The sequence below is a fragment of the Amphiura filiformis genome, chromosome 2 (assembly GCF_039555335.1).
Source record: "Amphiura filiformis chromosome 2, Afil_fr2py, whole genome shotgun sequence".
Classification (NCBI taxonomy): domain Eukaryota; kingdom Metazoa; phylum Echinodermata; class Ophiuroidea; order Amphilepidida; family Amphiuridae; genus Amphiura; species Amphiura filiformis.
The window spans coordinates 94516414-94535495 of NC_092629.1; the positions used below are offsets into that span (position 1 = coordinate 94516414).

Here is a 19082-nt window from a genome sequence, read left to right on the forward strand (position 1 = left end):
CGCAACTCCATGTTGTTGTTTGTAAAATTTACCTTGGTATGAGAAATAGGTGGTATTCAAACAGATGCTTACGAGTTCCACGATTTGATCAACATTAAAGTTTGTCCTTTCACTCAAGGTGGAATCATTGTTCAAACACTCCTTTACAACTTTCAGCGCAAAGTCTGGTGGAATACATGTGAACAAAGCGGTTACGTCATACGATGTTATTGTTTCACCTTCGCTTTAAGTGATATCCTTATTTCGGTTAACAAACTCTTGAGTGTTTTTGATGTCCTAAACCTAAGAACCACTTACGTAAGTTTATACACAGCTTGAAGTTGGGAAAGTATTGAAAACCTACTATATCATCATACATATGTTCTTTTGATCATTGTCACAGTAATTTCTGTTAAATTGTACAACGACCTTCTGGTCGGCATAGTGAAAATAATTGGATAAAAGTACACTATCAGCACCTCCTGCATGTCAATTTTTGTCAATAAATACTAATACTAATAATATAATAAATATCCACACCTGAAAAAATTAAATTAACACCTGCATATGCAAATTTTATTTTTTTATAAAAATCATTATGCTCGCCTTATCTTTAACAGGGTACAATATTAACGTGACTGTTCATCGAGCGTTAACGTATAGGCCTACGTGTTATACTGTTTACTGCAAACCTATCCAGAGCTGGGTATCGTGTTTATTGTTATTTTTATATATCTTTTTCTCGTTTTCTTCTGATTTGTTGTTGTTGTTGTTGATGGTGTTGTTGTTGGTGGTGGTGGTGATCTTTTTAATGTGTTTTCAAAGGGAGTGTATAACAATTGTTGTATTTTAAAATTTAAAATTGGCAATGACGGCGTGACCCTCAATTACCGTAAAACCTCGTCTACACGTATATATAGTGTTTTTGATGAAAGCTAAATTAAATATGCCGATACAATAGATTGGTCTTACAATAATACGTGTTTGTATGCGTGGATCTGTAATTTATTTATTTATTTCCTTTTATTTATTTATTTATTTATTTATTTATTTATTTATTTATTTATTTATTTATTTATTTATTTATTTATTTATTTATTTATTTATTTATTTATTTATTTATTTATTTATTTATTTATTTATTCAATCATTTATTTATCTGATAGTGACCGCGTGTGTTACTTTTGTACTGCCCGGAAGTAACACGGAAGTAAGCTTGCCGTTTGTTGAACTTATTGTTGTGTGTACATGTATAATATATTCCATTGACCACAGCATTACAACGCAAGTCTTTTATCCACTGCAGTATTATATACACTCACACTTTTACGTGGTTTCCAATTGCTGTATCAGCCGAATCGTCGATAAAAATTTCGCTTTTATTCACATAATTTCAGGAGCCTCCATCTTCATTATCATCATTTATACGCCAACCAAAACATCGGCCGCAGACATACATTTTGATGCCATATTTTGGTGGTTTTGTTCACTATTTTCGCTCAAAACTTCAACAAGCCATATATTATCGATGCCCAACTACGATATAACAACCTGATTGGCCTAATTCAAATGTCCAAGATTGTGTATAGCGTCATTTCAATGCCGCTAATGCCGCTTTAGCGGCATTACGGGTTCAAAGGGTTCGAGGGGTTGAAGAGTTTGTCTTGGTCTTGTAGTTTGCCCTGGAGGTAACTGAGGAACTGAACCCTTAACCTTTGTGCCTCAATATTAATTATTTGATGGTTTGATTTTATAACAGGTAAGATATTTCAGTGGCAGAGATGGAGGCCCCACGATGGATCAGCGACAATGACATCAAGAAATATCTGAAGTACGAGGACCTAATACCAATGATGGGAGAAGTGTTAGCTGATTACTCTCAGAATAAAGGCAGTGGTGTTATACAGCCAGATAGAATAAACATGCAGATTAATCCACATGATGATAATAAGTATGATGAATATTGCTATATTTTGCTATAAAATCACAATTTGTACAGAGAACTAGTCTATCCACACATTAATGCCATTTGGAATTCCCGTTGGTACTGTAGAAAACGTTACGTTTATCGTCACACTTGTTACGAGTCGTACTGACTCAGGGCCAAAATCACCTTTTACCCGAACTCACACGAATGCACAACACAAATACACTGTTTGATTAAGCTAACAAAATCTACATGATCTAAGTCTTTAATTGAAAACAAAGTATGATTGGTACGTATAACAACAATTGCATATAATAAAATCACACAATCACAGTTTTATTCTATCAGTACTTAACCAGCGGTTTTCTTGTTGGTGATCCTAGAGTTCTTGCAATGTTCTGGACGACTAATGTAATATATCCTTATTCACTTGTCCTGCGAAAATCAGCGAAGTCCAGTGTACACTTGCGTTTATAAATATCCTTGAAATGAAATCCTCACACGAAAATGATGCTTTCTCCAATCACTTATCTTCTTGCGCTGCTTTCTCCAAAATATATCTCCTTGAGCTGCTTTCTCCAAATATTCATCTCCTTGCGCTGCTTTCTCCAAAAATGGTGTTTCTTTTACCAATCACTCTTTCTACAGGGAACAGGTTTCTTTAACACAGCTCCGCTGTATTTGACAGATGTGTGGTTTTAATAAACCCAGCAAACTCCAGCAATTCGACAGAAGAACTTTGATAAGGAAGAGCACATTTTGTGTGCTCGCACGTTGCTGTATTAAAATAGCTCTATTGGCAATGTAAACTGGTTAAAATATACTTCTTTTTGTAGCACGAAGACCATCACACATATGTGGAGTTTCACAATCTCCCATGACATTCTGTAAAGTCCAAACTCAAGCCTCCAGCTTTTATACCAGTATTCATGCAAAACCCATCATCTATTAATAAACCATCACTTCATTCACATCTTCACAGATGATGCAAGCTTGGGATTTCCCAAGATTAATTATACACGTTAACCTTTCTCATTACATCACTTCCCGGGGGGTTTCCAAATGTCCATTTCACAATCTGCTATCAGGGGTTCCCCTGATGGTACAACCATGCACTGAACATTGAGCAATATGGAAAATCCCCTATGATATTAATAACTCTGATTCAGCTTGTTTTGATCACCTGATGTATGAAAGGGAATTCCCCTAAAACATGCCATAACACACACACTCTTGTGCAAGGGGGTTTCCCATCTCATGCAATACTTTCAGATTGTAAACAAAGTTAAATAATTAAATTAAATTACTCAGAGACACACACTTGAAAAAGTCGCCATGATTTAAAAATCAAAAGAGTATTGACCAAATTAATAAATTCATAATGCGAATTTTGACACCTTATTTGTTGCTCTGCGATCTTGTTAAAAAAGTTACAAGAATTTCGATGGTCGGATTTCAAAACGGTGCAGAAGTCCCTATAGACCTATGCAATAAACCAACCGGAACTGTAGGCCTATAACAATTAAAATGGCAGCCATGTTGGGGGACAGTTCTAAGATGACAGAGGGACAGGTCACTAGTTCGATTCCACCACCATTCATACCTATCACCTGTTTCATTGTATATATTATCACTATGCGAATTCATGAATTAGCCCGTGCAGGCAGAACGTAACCAATGCCCTCGCCATTCAATTAAAGCGTGGAGACCTTTGTCAGAGTTTGTACACAGATTGCACCTGAGAATCACATTGTTATATGTACATATGAGCCCCATATATCACATAATATGGGGCCAGGGCCCCAAACGCTAAAACATAGGGCCGGCCATTACTCAGTAAATAAAGCAGCTACAGTGCCCAGCTTGAGTCTACTGATAACACTAGAGAATTATACTTCAATATATGTACATGGGCCTCATAAGTCAAATATTATGGGCCCCAGGGCCCCAAATGTTAAAACAAAGGGCCGACCGTTTCTCATCAAATAAAGCAGCTTGCGGCCTCAGAATTTGTACACAGATAGCACCTGAGAATTGTATTGTTACTAACATCCACACACCCCCCACACATAGGACTAAACAGGCAGATCCGTATTATAATATAATAATTGAAAATACCAGCGTGAAGCGTTAAGGCTGTTCCAGTTAAATTACATATCCATTGGCTGTTCCATTTAATTTACATACTCCCTCTGAAATGGCCCCAAAATAGACTGTTCCGTTAAATTTACATACTCCCTCTGGAATAGTTTCCCCTAATCATATTGCATAGCCTCACTGTGAATAAGAGAGACTGACAACAGCAACCTATGCAGAGTAAGAGAGACGCGTCCCCTGGGAGGGGACTTGTTACAATTTCTTTATTTTAAGTGCTACGAGAGTGCAACCTACATTAAATTAAGACTTGGACTTTCACTTTTTACACATTTTCCGCCCAATTGGGCGACTTTTTATGATTTCCTTCTTTATTTTAAGTTCTCAGCAAATAAAAACTGTAAGTTTGGGTACACCGATAACATGCGGGTATAGCCGTATTTGTGTACAAATATAAGGCCTTCTAGTTGATATTACGTTACTTAAGGGATCTGGAATGAGCGTTTTGAGCGCAACAGTATTTTTTATGGAACATGAGAGCACCTCAGACGTATCGAATTGCATTCTGAATACAAAGCATGTCTTTCTGATATCAAATAATTTTCATTTTTTGAAAATCACGATATAATACAAATTTTATGACAAATTATAAAAATTTCATATTTTTCAAATTTTTGATATATAACAGTCCTCGAAGTAAATTTTATCAATCTAATGATATATTCTTAAAGTGTATGTAGCTGGGAGGAAAAGCCGACGATCAATTGAAAATTTTGACCTTTCATATTGAAGATATGGATTTTTCCCCAAAAAGACCTAATATTGTTTGGTGTTTTGGGAAAAAAATCCATATCTTCAATACGAAAGGTCAAAATTTTCAATTGATTGTCGGCTTTTCATCCCACCTACATACACGTTAAGTATAAATCATCAGATTTATAAAGTTTACTTCAAGTACTGTTAAATATCAAAAATATCAATTTTTAATGATTTGCCATAAAATGTGTATTACATTGCGAATGTCAAAAATTATTTGATATCAGAATGACATTCTTCGTATTCAGAATGCAATTCGATATGTCTGATGTGCTCTAATGTCCCACAATAAATACTGTCCAAACGTTCATACCCCAGCCCTTAATTAATTTATCTTTTCATTTCATATTTACTTACATTTATTAAATGGTGATTTGTAGGGCTAGGTCAAATTGACGTGATAGTTGTCCCGATCACAAAAGCAAAACATTTAATCATAAATGACTACGGTACCACCTTCTTTCAGTTTTTGTATGGTGATGTCTGCTTTGAGCGTCAAATCGAATGCACTGGTTACCAAAATCGTGACGAGATGTCCAAAACAATTTCCACCGACCCATAAGCTTCTGATATACTCGGATCTAGACACTGGCAAACCTTTGGCTGTAAGTGTATGCTCTATTATTTTTGGGCTATTCCAGTTGGAATCCATACACCCCCTGTGGATGATATGACCTTATCTTCCACACAGGGAGTGTGTATTGCAATTGGGATTTATACGTGATTTGTAATCTACACGCGCCCCTGTGAGGGACAGGGAGGTAAATAAGGATAATATACAATGTGGGCAACCTATAAATTTATTTTTTGCCTCAAAATCAGGGAACATAATTTACTTTACGCCCCCTCGCTCTAAATGGGCCTTTAGTGGCTCTTTTTTATCATGTATCCCAAAGAAATAGATAGACCGTCTATGATTTTCTCCAAATTTTTACCCTTTGTATGATGTATTTTTTCCTTTTTTTATATAATTAGGCCTATAACTGTTTTGAAGTAATGGCTCATGTAATTAGTCTGAATGATTTTTGTTTTAGCCCTGTATAAAGTCGTGATTAACTTGAAGCCGCAGGCTTGGAGCATTCATACTCAGTATACATGTATAGTTTTGGTAACGGGGACCATACATTTGTGTGAGAAAGGAAAACCCAAATCTTGTCCAAAGTCCCGTGCAAATTCAATGCTAATTTTACCTAACCGAACCGCCCTGGGTTTGCCGCAGTTGGAGGGAGACGGGTGTCGCGAAACTGTTTGAGGTGCGAATTTAGTACTTTCTGTCAATCAAGCTTGATCTATACTCTTTATGCCAGCCTTTAATTCATTGGCATATTCATTATAATAACGGGGGACCGCCTTGATAAGTAAAATGACAGGAGATCGCATCATACTGCAGTTACTGTCCGTTTTCCTATACGCAATACACAGTGCTCTCACCATTGACGCGCGACCTTTACAAATAGTCTATGTTAGAAGTATATTGCATTTGCCTAGTTAACATCACTGTGTGAAAAATAACCGGCCAATATTTAAACTATTCTCCAAACTTCTAGCAAATATATTTCTCTAACATGACCTAAAATTACAGCTAGGTTAGATGTTCAGAAGGGGTCGCACTTTCGTAGAATATGAGTGAGGGCAAAGCATAGCTAGCTCATAGCTAGCCAACTCCCCGTGTTAATTGAATGGAGATTTGACCGAAAACATTGAGCTATATTGGTAACGGACCGCTCCGTTCTGAAGGATGCCACAAAAAAACGGTACAAGCTACATTTAAACTATTCTATGAAATTCTAGAAAATATAGTTTTGTAACATGTCCTAAATTTTTAGCTAATTTAGGTGTTTGGAGAGGGTCGCACTTTTGTGTTTTAGGAAGGATATGTAAACGACAGATAACACCAAAAATATAAAGAAATTGTTTCCAAACCGTGTTAAGTCAACAGTCATTATGTTGCTCATTTTCAAGAATGCTGGTTAACAAAAAGCAGGACATTGTCTCATTTCGTGAACAAAGGTCCACATACCATCGTGTCCTGCCGTTTCCTTTATAATCGGTTACCCAACTGAAGCTATAATACCAGCTTTATTGCGATATCGCACATGTAAAACAGACACATGTGCACAACCAGAGAAGATCCGATTTAATCAGTTGAGCTGTTTCAATGAGTGTTATCTTGGTTTAATAGTTTTTAATGGGGTTTAAGTCCTGCAAAGGTCGAGATGAATTCTACTGTAGACATGACTGCATCATGTGAAACTCAAGTCAGAGAGAGCCCAAACCAGTGTGAAGCCAACCGGAAATGGTAACCATGGCAGTCAAGTGGCCCATTCTAGGCGCTAATTGGCTGTGACTGTGGTAGATGGAACTAGTTTATCACTGGGTTATTGTTGGCACTTGACGAACAGCACTTTTAAAAACCCGGTAAGTGTTGTAAAGGTCATGGAAAATTTACTGTAGATATAACTGCACTATGCCAAAAATGTCCACTCACAAAACATTGGGCACCATTATAAACATTACCATAAAACAAGTAGCATGGTGCATCTCTTGAATTCAACGTTCTTGTTTAAAGTATTGTATGTTACAACTTCGGAGCAGGAATAAATATCACACAGTACACATATTGCATAGATGTGTTTTTTTAATAGATTTGAAACATTATTTCAATCTTATTGCACTATATATTGCTCATTTTGAAGTCTTTGATTATGCAAAACTATAATTATGATATTATTATTGTGACAATAGTTTTTCTGCAATCGATCTTCACTATAAATGATGAAAGAATACATTGATATTGTCTGTTGTGAATATTTTTCATTACTTTTTACACCTTTCTACCTTTTTAAACCAAGGAAATCAACTTTTAGATATTCAAGTCAAGAATGTTTTTTGGTTATGTTTACCAACTTTAATTTTTTGCTTTTGGACTTCCGAAGGTTGAATTCATATTATATCACTAGGGACCTCTCAAATCTAGGGAATATCTGATTATTAAAAAGTTTCAACTAAATGACCATCAAAAATTGCTTCAATGGCAAAACCTCTGTAGACTTTCATGTTGGATTACCATCCTGCATAGACTTTAATTTTTAGGTACTGTATTTCGCATGCATGTAAATAGAAATTTCATTTGAGATCAAGAAAAGGTCATCTAATAATCTACCAAAGCAAATGATGCATTAATATTATAGGCTCATTCTCCGATAAAGCGTTCAAGTTTGGTCTCGGTAATTGCAAAATTCCAACCACGAAGAATTCATGAAAATCATTCAGAATCGTAAACTTTAATAGTTTCAGAGCATAAAACAATGCATGGGTGATTTTTCAACAATACTTCATTTTTGAGCAATATTACTTGTACGCATCGGTGGTAACGTATCAGTGGTAACGTATCTGTGAAGCCCTTTCACACTTTTGTCTTAATCGTGCAAGTGTAAAAACTTACCGACTTAATACTGATACTTGATCAGTCATCACCCAATGTACTAAAGTCTGGTATGGTATTTGGCTTCATTTATCACAGCGTTTTTTCCGAGGGGAGTAAAATGTAGGTAACGTATCTGTGACGACATGAACGTAACGTCAGGATTTTTTGCCATTAATAGACCTGATTTTTTTTACTTTGAAACCATTGTGTTATGTACCACATATATAATATAACTATGGAGCCTGCTTGATCCATCACATATGAGAACATTCATATAGCTAGTTATTTTGACAGATTGCTATCCATTAGAAATATGGTAACGTATCTGTGAACAATATTGGCGACACAGTCTCAAATACCTGTTGGAAAAATTTAATAACCTGCGTTGTGATGTTTTATACTTTATAATTAGGGCATGATACCAGCTAATGAAAAGTACCTATAATCCATTACTATGCGCGCATGTATAGCGAACAGGGACACATTATACGGAACGCACCTTGGCTGGCGACATGGAGGAAAACATTGGATATGCATAATCAGCTTTATTGTTTTATACTTTCTAGGCATGTTACATCCTCTAGCCCCACACATTTTAGAAAGCAACTCCTAAGTATTAGTTATATTAATAAAAGTCATTTCTTTCTGATGAAACAAGTCTGAATACGACTTGAAACTATGGGCGACACATATTTGGCTTTTTGAACACTTTATCGGAGAATGTGCCTACAGTAGAATTCACCACGACCTTTGCAGGACTTAAACCCCATTAAAAGCTATTAAACCAAGATAACACCCATTGAAGACAGCTCAATTGATTAAATCAGATCTTTTGGTTAAATCCACACTGTTTTACCTGAGCAATGAGCTGGTATTATAGTTTTAGTTGGGTGAACGATTATAAAGCAAACGAAAGGTAACAATACTGTGTGGGCTTTTGTTTACGAAATGAGACAATAGTCTGCTTATTGTTAACCAGCATTCTTGAAAATGAGGAGCATAATGGTTGCAGGCTTAACACGGTTTGGAAATAATTTCTTCATATTTTTGGCGTTATCTGTCGTTTACATATCCTTCCTAAAACACAAAAGTGCGAATATTTCCAAACACCTAAATTAGCTAAAATTTAGGACATGTTACAAAACTATATTTTCTAGAATTTCAGAGAATACTTTAAATATTGGCCGGTTATTTTCACACATTCGTTAACTAGGCAATTGCCTATACTTCTAACATACACTGTTTGTAGAGGTCACGCGTCAATGGTGAGAGCACTGTGTATTGTGTATAGGAAAACAGACAGTAACTGAAGTATAAGACGAATCCAACGAGCCAAGTGCAGATAATCATAATTTAGTCGGCCATGACTGAGTCCCCGGCGCACCAAACTGGTGTTGTGATTGCCCAATTGGGTAGATTAAAGCCGCTTAAAAATCGATATCTGATATACCCGACAGGGACCCAGCTATGGCTGCCATTGAGGTGTAGGAATACGTGAAATTGGATTCGTCTGTACCTGTACCTTGCTCTTTTCCCTTCCAGTTGTTCGTATATTCAATGTATCCTCTTTATTTATTGATCCTTGATGCGTTTTATGTCTTCGTCCGTTGGATTCACCATTACCCACTTTTACCACCTGCAAAAAGTAACATACACAAAAGGTATCTATTCCTTGAGGATATTATGATAAAAAGAGCCACGAACGGTCCATTTAGGGGGGTAAACTTTTTTTTCACATCGAAGCCGATGTCGATTTTCCGCAAGTGACTACATTTGGAAATATCTAAACGCTGGTGCATTAATTACAACTGCCCATCCAGTAAATCATTTTCCCTGATTTGAGGGCAAACATAAACTATTAATGCTCACCAGTAAATTATCCTTATTACCCTCCCTCCCTGGCAGTGAATAGGAAATACCTGAGTATAAGTGCCCTCGTAAACGTTTAATTGTGTGTTCAAAACAACAATATTACAACTCATCAGCACACATTTATTGCGCTATGCATAATATATTTCTTATATTTCTTTATTCCTGTTTTTTATTTCTGAATACCGTGTAAGGTTATGGACAGCGGCCATCTGAATGCTATGAGAACTGCGGCGGCAACAGCAGCAGCTACCAAAGTAAGGTTGCCATATTGAGTACAAAATGTATAAATTGGGGACGTTAATTTGTGGAGTGTACAAAATAGGGGAGGGTAAAATTGGGGATGGTAAAATATCTTTCACAAGGCGGGAGGATCACGATTTTATTTTTACGCTTTAAAAAGAAGTACAAAATATATATATAAGCCCTAAGCATAATTTCCTTGTTTGCAATGCGCTAGCAGCATCGTATTTTAAAATCATTAAATGTTTTAAAAGTTGCCTTCTCTCAGGGGCAAATGATATTACAGTTAGGCTAATACTATTATAATAACGTTTGCCTTTTGTTGAGTGTCAGTAGGCCTCCTTCTGAGCACTCATTCTGCAGGCAGCAAATACCTTAAAAAGAAGATGCAGTATCGTCTTTTTATCGTCTTCAGCCTATGTCGCTCATTATGAACCTGAGATGAATATACACTGCGCTTTCCGATCCCTGTTGGTATATTCGTCTCAGATATGAATTGTATATACTAGTGTTTCGCCTTTGTAAGTTACGTTAAACACCAATCGTAAGATTTCGGGTCTAATTGACCCGAAACGGGCCATTCGGTAGAGAAATTGATCGCCATGCGTCATAATAGCTCACAATGGCGGATTTGTTGTAGTGCTTGTATATTTAGTTCGCGAGCTCTCTAATCAATGTCTTTGCATATTACATTACAGTTGTTAGCCCCTGATAACAGCAGCATTTTGGCCATCATCGGTGCTGGTAAACAAGGTATAGCTCATGTGCAAGCTCTTCGTCATGTTTGCCAATTTAAGCAGGTAAGATATTTTTTTCATGCCAACACAATGCCCAAGGATCACACCATAAAATTAAATGTGATGAAATAAAGTTCTCTTAAATCCGGGTGGCACACCTCTCTGAGGTGTACGATCCAGTCGGAATCAAGCTGTGCTGGATAGTGGGCACTGAACTTTCGCAATTGGCTTTTTCGGTAAATTCCATAGACCTGAGATGTCGTCATTATTTGACGTCACGTCGATGTGCAGGTAATAGGATTTGTCATAAAGATCAATCAATGGACTTGTTTAATCAAGGGCAGTCACGGAACTTCAGCGACTGAGGAGTTGCGTCCCCTTTTTAGTCTTTTTCTAGGGTCAGTGGCTCTAGTCTAGATTTGTGTCGTCTCATAAGGGCTCCGATTAAGAGCTTATTTATTAAGAGCCACTGACGAAGCAGGCGGTACAGGACACGATATTTACACATTTTGAATTCGCCATTGGTTAAACGTGAAAATACAAAGCCAAATATTCTAGGAATGTGAAATGTTATGACAAAATATTTATCCATTCTTAATCCAATGGTGTTCGAAAACGAGCTCCTGTGTAAGTATTTTGTTTCTTCGATTTTGAAAAAAAAGTACCCAATCTATGAATGCAATACAAGTATGTTCGTGTCTTTATTTCCGTCAATAGGTTCGTGTATGGAGCAGAAACTATCAAAATGCAAAAGACTTTGCTAATGTACATGATTGCGTACCTTGTGAGACTGTCGAAGAGGCTGCCATGAATGCTGACGTCATCGTTACAGCCACGTATTCCAAGACACCAATACTTGCTGCCAGATGGGTTAAGAAGGGCGCACTAGTTAATTGTAATTATTGTTCATTTTTGCATTACGCCTTTGGGCCGTCCGTCCGAACGTACGAACACACGGCATGCTACCGTAGAGATGAGTTGACTTCAATGTTTATCAACAAAGGCAATGGACTGGTAGATCGATATGCTTAAGTAAACCCCATGCAATCACTACACTGTTCAATAGCAGGTAAACCACAATGGAAATTGTGATGATGCGTGCGCATACTGCCAGGCATTGACGTCAGAAGTCAACTCACCTGCTACCATTTCAGCCAAGCTTGTCAACTAACTCAACCGCATCTGTCATGTCTGTAATGAATATGCAAATGAAGCAAATTCACATTGCCAGCTTGTCATCATGTTACTTACCAATTTTGTCACGGCATAGCACCTTGTTAGGGTTCGTGGTCTTGAATCATTCCTTCCAAATGGGACATAACAAAACCAAGTGTGGGCGGATTGTTACAGTTGTTAGTGGTACAGATTTGAATTTTGGCATTTGATACAGTACACTTAAATTAAGTGTAACTTTCTCATTATACTGTCCTTGTCGGCAAACACAAATGTAAAACGGTAAAACGTATTTTAGTTTTAGCCTAAATCTTGACAAAATGGTTGTATACCAATATTCCTACTGCATTTGGGTGTATTGCTAATAAATAGGGGGGTCTTTGAACAAGTTCATCAGGAATGTCGATTTAAACTGTGAATTTTGTTCGTTTTGAACAATTCCAACAAAAACGATGGTGATTTACTCACGTTTTAGTGACGTTTCATCACTACACTAGTGGTTTCATCAGACTGGCAACTCATCACATCTGACTACTTCCTTTTATATGCAACAGGATACACCGTAGAGGGCGCGATGAGTTGGTCAAAGATGTTGTTGAGTGCGTAGGCCCCCTCGTCCTTGTTTAGAGTGTCGTGTCCTTTTTGGCGGATCCAAATGGCTTCATTCAGCCACCTGGTGGTCTTATCGGCTTCACAATTAATAGCGTTAGAGTCCTCCCAATTGATGGAGTGATTTGTAGAGGCCACGTGATCAGTGATGGCAAGTTTGTGAATGTCTGTGACAGAAGATTTGCGATTTGTCCGCAGGGGATCTCTTAATGGCTTCCGCTTTTTATTGAGGGAGAAGTTTATTCTTCGGATGAACGGGCATACTGCGGATGGTACTGTGTGGCTTTATGGCTGTGGAAAACCCGAAAACATCCCGGAGATTCGCTCGGATACGCCCTCTATATAGGGGACCACAACCATGCCTTTGGTTTATTCACTGTCATCTTTTCGTTTTGAGGAAAATTTTATTAGGAGCAGATCTGTCTTTTATTATTTTCTTGATTGACCAATCCGGGTAACCTCACGTGTCAACGCTTCCCGGATGTTACCCTCCTCTTTTTTTCTGTCCGCTTCCTCGGTTACTAACGCGTCACTCCTGTCTAGCAGCATTCTAACAACACTTTTGATGTAAGGGGTGGTGGGAGCAAAACTGAAGATATCGGTCATTGTGCGTTTTTTTTCGGTAGATGCAGATTTTCCCTGATCCATCCGGTTTTCTGGTGATTAGGGTGTCGAGGAATGGAATCGAACCTTCTTGTTCTTGCTCGTAAGTAAACTTGACACTGTTGGTAGGGTTGATGGAATATTCTCAAAACGAAAAGTTGACAGTGGAAAAAAACAAATGCATGGTTGTGGTCCCCTATGTAGAGGGCGTACCCGAGCGAGTCTCCCGGGTGTTTAAAAAACACGGGTTTTCCAAAGCCATGAAGCCACACCGTACCATCCGCGGTATGCTCGTTCATCCGAAGAACGAGGGGGCTTACACACTCAACAACATCTCATCACACCCTCTACGGTACATCCTGTTGCCTATAAAAGGAAGCAGTCATATGTGATGAGTTGCCAGTCTGATGAAACCACTAGTGTAGTGGTGAAACGTCACTAAAACGTGAGTAAATCGTTCAAAACGAAAATTCACACATTTTGGGTGTATTCTTAATACATTTTGGGTGTATTCCTAATACATTAGGGTGTATTTCTTATACAATTGGGTGTATTCCTTATACATTTGGGTGTATTACAAATACATTTGGGTGTATTACAAATACATTTGGGTGTATTACAAATACATTTGGGTGTATTACAAATACATTTGTGTGTATTCCTAATACAGTTGGGTGTATTCTTAATACATTCGGGTGTGTTCCTAATGCATTTGGGTGTATTCCTAATACATTTGGGTGTATATCAAATACAGTTGGGTGTATTCCTAATACATTTGGGTGCATTCCTTATACATTTGCGTGTATTCCTAATACATTTGGGTGTATATCAAATACATTTGGGTGTATTCCTAATACAGTTGGGTGTATTCTTAATACATTTGGGTGTATTCCTAATGCATTTGGGGTGTATTCCTAATACATTTGCGTGTATTTCTAATACATTTGGGTGTATTGCTTTTACATTGGGTGTATTCCTAATATGTGCTTGTTGGGGTATGTCTTTAACCGCCTCCTATAATTCCTGTGAAATAATCACATTGTTTGGCTGGTTTGTTTATAGGTGTCGGTGCAGTAGTCGAAGATTGGCAGGAACTGGACCCAGACCTTATGAAAATGGCGGATGTTTATGTTGATACTAAAGAAGAAGCACTGAAAGGATCAGGCGATATTATCCTGTCGGGAGTGAGTGTATTAGTATTTTTTTAGAATGATAGTATTGAAGTCAACCCCACCTTGTCTGACAGTGGCAAGCCACTGTCCGGTAGAGTATTTTGGCTCATTTTAGCATGTGTGAATATATACATTTAGAATAAAATGAATTGCTTTAATTTTTCCCTGTTTTTTATGCGAAGGTTGATATCAAAGGTGAAGTTGGCGAACTGATTCTGGGGAATAAGACTGTTGATAGGAATGCTACCATTGTCTTTAAATCTATGGGTGCGTATTTAAATCTAAAAGAGGAAGCCCCATCAGAGCGGTTCTTCTGGGGTGAACCAAACCTGCCTGGTTATCAAATTAATTAGTGACAATGTTATCTCTGAATTTGACAGGTACTAATTGATGCAACTCATCAATACGCGGATCATATGATTTCTCTACCGGAAGTCAATTTGTGCCGAAATTCCTTCCCACAATGCAATATGCGTATTGCATAACAAAGGAGATGGATTAACCTCCGAACTGTATCTATTGTTATGCAATATGCTTATTGCATTGTGGGAAGGAATTTCGGTACAAATTTACTTCCGGTAGAGAAACCCTACATCCGCGTATTAGCACTTGTCAAATTCAGAGATTGTCACTGATTAATTTGATTACCAGGCAGGTTTAGTTCACCCCAGAAGAGTTGTATTGGCGGGGTGAATAATAATAATGCTGCAAGTAATCAAGATACAGCATTCCTTTTGATTATCATACCATGGTTATCAGTACTTATAATTAAGATAAAAACGATGATTTATTTTTCTCTTTCAATTTTAGGCATGGCCGTTGAAGATGTCGCCTGTTCGAAACTGATATACGATAAAAGTCTCACCAAACCAAATCTGTGAAGTAGGAGAGAAAGGGGGAATATCCTTCTGTGACATTAGTGGCACATAACTATACCTTGGAGCCATAATGTGTGATTTGCTCACAACGCCCTCAATTTTTCGAATTTCTACTTTTTGCATCATTGTAATGGCCATTGGTGTACATAAATGCCCTGTGAAGACTAAACCTGAAGTGCTTTAATTACAGTAAATATTAACATTTATAATAAAACCGGGTATCCCGGTTTTATTCTGAGCTCACCGATCGAATGCTAAATAAATACGTCGCCTGCGTGTGTATATTGAATCATTGAATAAGTGACGTACCGTATACTGTATGCATAATGATAAATAATACGATTGGACGAGATTATACACGCATTATAGGAGCTGTGCGTAAACTGTGTGTTTATCGCCATTTCGTCTAAATACGTCTTGTTTGAATCCCGTCAGCTGCGTGAAGCTCCCGATAAGACGCGACAAAAAAGAAAACCCTGTTCTACGGACCCGTCCGCCCCAGATTTCGAAAAAATTTGGGAAAAATTTGGGGTCATTTCCAAAATAAATAAATAAATAAATATGGCCGACCGACCGACCGACCCTACTTGAAAGGTCCGTCCGCACGTAAAACAGGGTTTCTTTTTTTCGTCGCCTAATCATGATATTATAATCGGCGAGCTAAATACACGCATTGTAGGCGCTGGAGTGAAATACCAGTTTCCTTCGTTTTACCTCATTTGTTTGGCTCGAAATTAAAAGGCCGGGGCATAGTGCGATCAGTAGGCTCAGTGAAAACCGTGTTGCCGAAATGAGCAAGAACCCGGGGCAAGAACCCTCCATGATTGGTTCAAAATTGGACACAATATTCATTTTGGCCAATTGTGTAAAGTAGTCCTAAAACAGCTTGGGCCACTCTCGTGTCTTTGTGTAGCAAGTGACTGAATTGAGTTGAATCATGAACCATCTGGTCGGTGCTCTTATGATGGGTAATTGCGTTGAATCATGAAGCATCTGGTCGGTGCTCTTATGATGGGTAATTGCGTTGAATCATGAAGCATCTGGTCGGTGCTCTTATGATGGGTAATTGCGTTGAATCATGAACCATCTGGTCGGTGCTCTTATGATGGGTAATTGAGTTGAATCATGAACCATCTGGTCGGTGCTCTTATGATGGGTAATTGAGTTGAATCATGAAGCATCTGGTCGGTGCTCTTATGATGGGTAATTGCGTTGAATCATGAAGCATCTGGTCGGTGCTCTTATGATGGGTAATTGCGTTGAATCATGAAGCATCTGGTCGGTGCTCTTATGATGGGTAATTCCGTTGAATCATGAACCATCTGGTCGGTGCTCTTATGATGGGTAATTGCGTTGAATCATGAACCATCTGGTCGGTGCTCTTATGATGGGTAATTGCGTTGAATCATGAAGCATCTGGTCGGTGCTCTTATGATGGGTAATTGAGTTGAATCATGAAGCATCTGGTCGGTGCTCTTATGATGGGTAATTGAGTTGAATCATGAACCATCTGGTCGGTGCTCTTATGATGGGTAATTGCGTTGAATCATGAAGCATCTGGTCGGTGATCTTATGATGGGTAATTGAGTTGAATCATGAACCATCTGGTCGGTGCTCTTATGATGGGTAATTGCGTTGAATCATGAAGCATCTGGTCGGTGCTCTTATGATGGGTAATTGCGTTGAATCATGAACCATCTGGTCGGTGCTCTTATGATGGGTAATTGCGTTGAATCATGAACCATCTGGTCGGTGCTCTTATGATGGGTAATTGCGTTGAATCATGAAGCATCTGGTCGGTGCTCTTATGATGGGTAATTGCGTTGAATCATGAACCATCTGGTCGGTGCTCTTATGATGGGTAATTGAGTTGAATCATGAACCATCTGGTCGGTGCTCTTATGATGGGTAATTGCGTTGAATCATGAACCATCTGGTCGGTGCTCTTATGATGGGTAATTGCGTTGAATCATGAACCATCTGGTCGGTGCTCTTATGATGGGTAATTGCGTTGAATCATGAAGCATCTGGTCGGTGCTCTTATGATGGGTAATTGCGTTGAATCATGAAGCATCTGGTCGGTGCTCTTATGATGGGTAATTGCGTTGAATCATGAACCATCTGGTCGGTGCTCTTATGATGGGTAATTGCGTTGAATCATGAACCATCTGGTCGGTGCTCTTATGATGGGTAATTGCGTTGAATCATGAAGCATCTGGTCGGTGCTCTTATGATGGGTAATTGCGTTGAATCATGAAGCATCTGGTCGGTGCTCTTATGATGGGTAATTGAGTTGAATCATGAACCATCTGGTCGGTGCTCTTATGATGGGTAATTGCGTTGAATCATGAAGCATCTGGTCGGTGCTCTTATGATGGGTAATTGAGTTGAATCATGAACCATCTGGTCGGTGCTCTTATGATGGGTAATTGCGTTGAATCATGAAGCATCTGGTCGGTGCTCTTATGATGGGTAATTGCGTTGAATCATGAACCATCTGGTCGGTGCTCTTATGATGGGTAATTGAGTTGAATCATGAACCATCTGGTCGGTGCTCTTATGATGGGTAATTGCGTTGAATCATGAAGCATCTGGTCGGTGCTCTTATGATGGGTAATTGCGTTGAATCATGAACCATCTGGTCGGTGCTCTTATGATGGGTAATTGCGTTGAATCATGAACCATCTGGTCGGTGCTCTTATGATGGGTAATTTTAAACAATGGGGTATTTGAAGTCAGTGGTATTCTAATTTATGATTGAAAGAAAAATGTGGAAAATCTCTACTTTTGTTCTGGAATATAAGGATGAGAGTTCATTTTACGCGGTACAAAATTGATGTGCGAAATTGGTAAAAAAAAGTGGCCAAACCCGGGCGATTAAGTACAATCGAGCATAGCGTTAAAACCTGAACATAAATACAATGGTAGATTTCAATAGATTTGTAGTAAATAGTGTTTTCTCTATTTACGTGTTATGACTAACCTTGCCGCGGTTTTTTTTTCTTCGTTTCATTTTATTTTTCAAAGTTTAGGGCAAAATGAGACCTGTTTTTGAATTATGCGGTCCCATCGGTGCCCATTTTTGTAGGCAAATATTATACTGGCTGGGCAATTATATAGGCCACATTGAACTTATACTTGGTGGGCAAAATAAGGATGGGCATGCCGCATGTTGCCCACCCAGTTAACCTGTTATTACCTCCCTGTCATCTTGTCAAGCAATTAGTTGTCAATTAATCGCTATAAGAAAACATATATTGATTCAAATTCATTTGCTTATTTCGATTTACATAAGAGCACCTCAAACACTCGCTTGAATACGACTACACTCAGGGCGTGATGATCGATCATATAATATTTGACTTTCTTGATACTTCATTGAATGGGCAAAAACACCTTTGCACAGGCAGGCTACTCTACATTAAGGCCGGCGTATATAAAAACCGCGACCCCACATCCGAAATTGTTTGCTCGTTTCGATATTTCATGGACCTTTTAAAAGTGCTGGAACCGTGCACAGCAATATAAATGGATGAGGCTATATCGAATATTTGT

The 19082-nt window shown here is 38.2% G+C and overlaps 1 protein-coding gene across 1 annotated transcript; it reads left to right on the forward strand.

The window, feature by feature from the left end:
• The first annotated feature begins 5265 nt into the window (after positions 1-5265).
• On the forward strand, positions 5266-15562 carry LOC140137708 (ketimine reductase mu-crystallin-like). Its single transcript, XM_072159472.1, has 7 exons — positions 5266-5421; positions 10307-10369; positions 11054-11155; positions 11810-11987; positions 14540-14661; positions 14832-14916; positions 15460-15562. The coding sequence occupies exons 1-7, from the start codon at positions 5290-5292 to the stop codon at positions 15528-15530; spliced, it is 753 nt and encodes a 250-aa protein (XP_072015573.1). The 5' UTR covers positions 5266-5289; the 3' UTR covers positions 15531-15562.
• The last annotated feature ends 3520 nt before the right edge of the window (positions 15563-19082 follow it).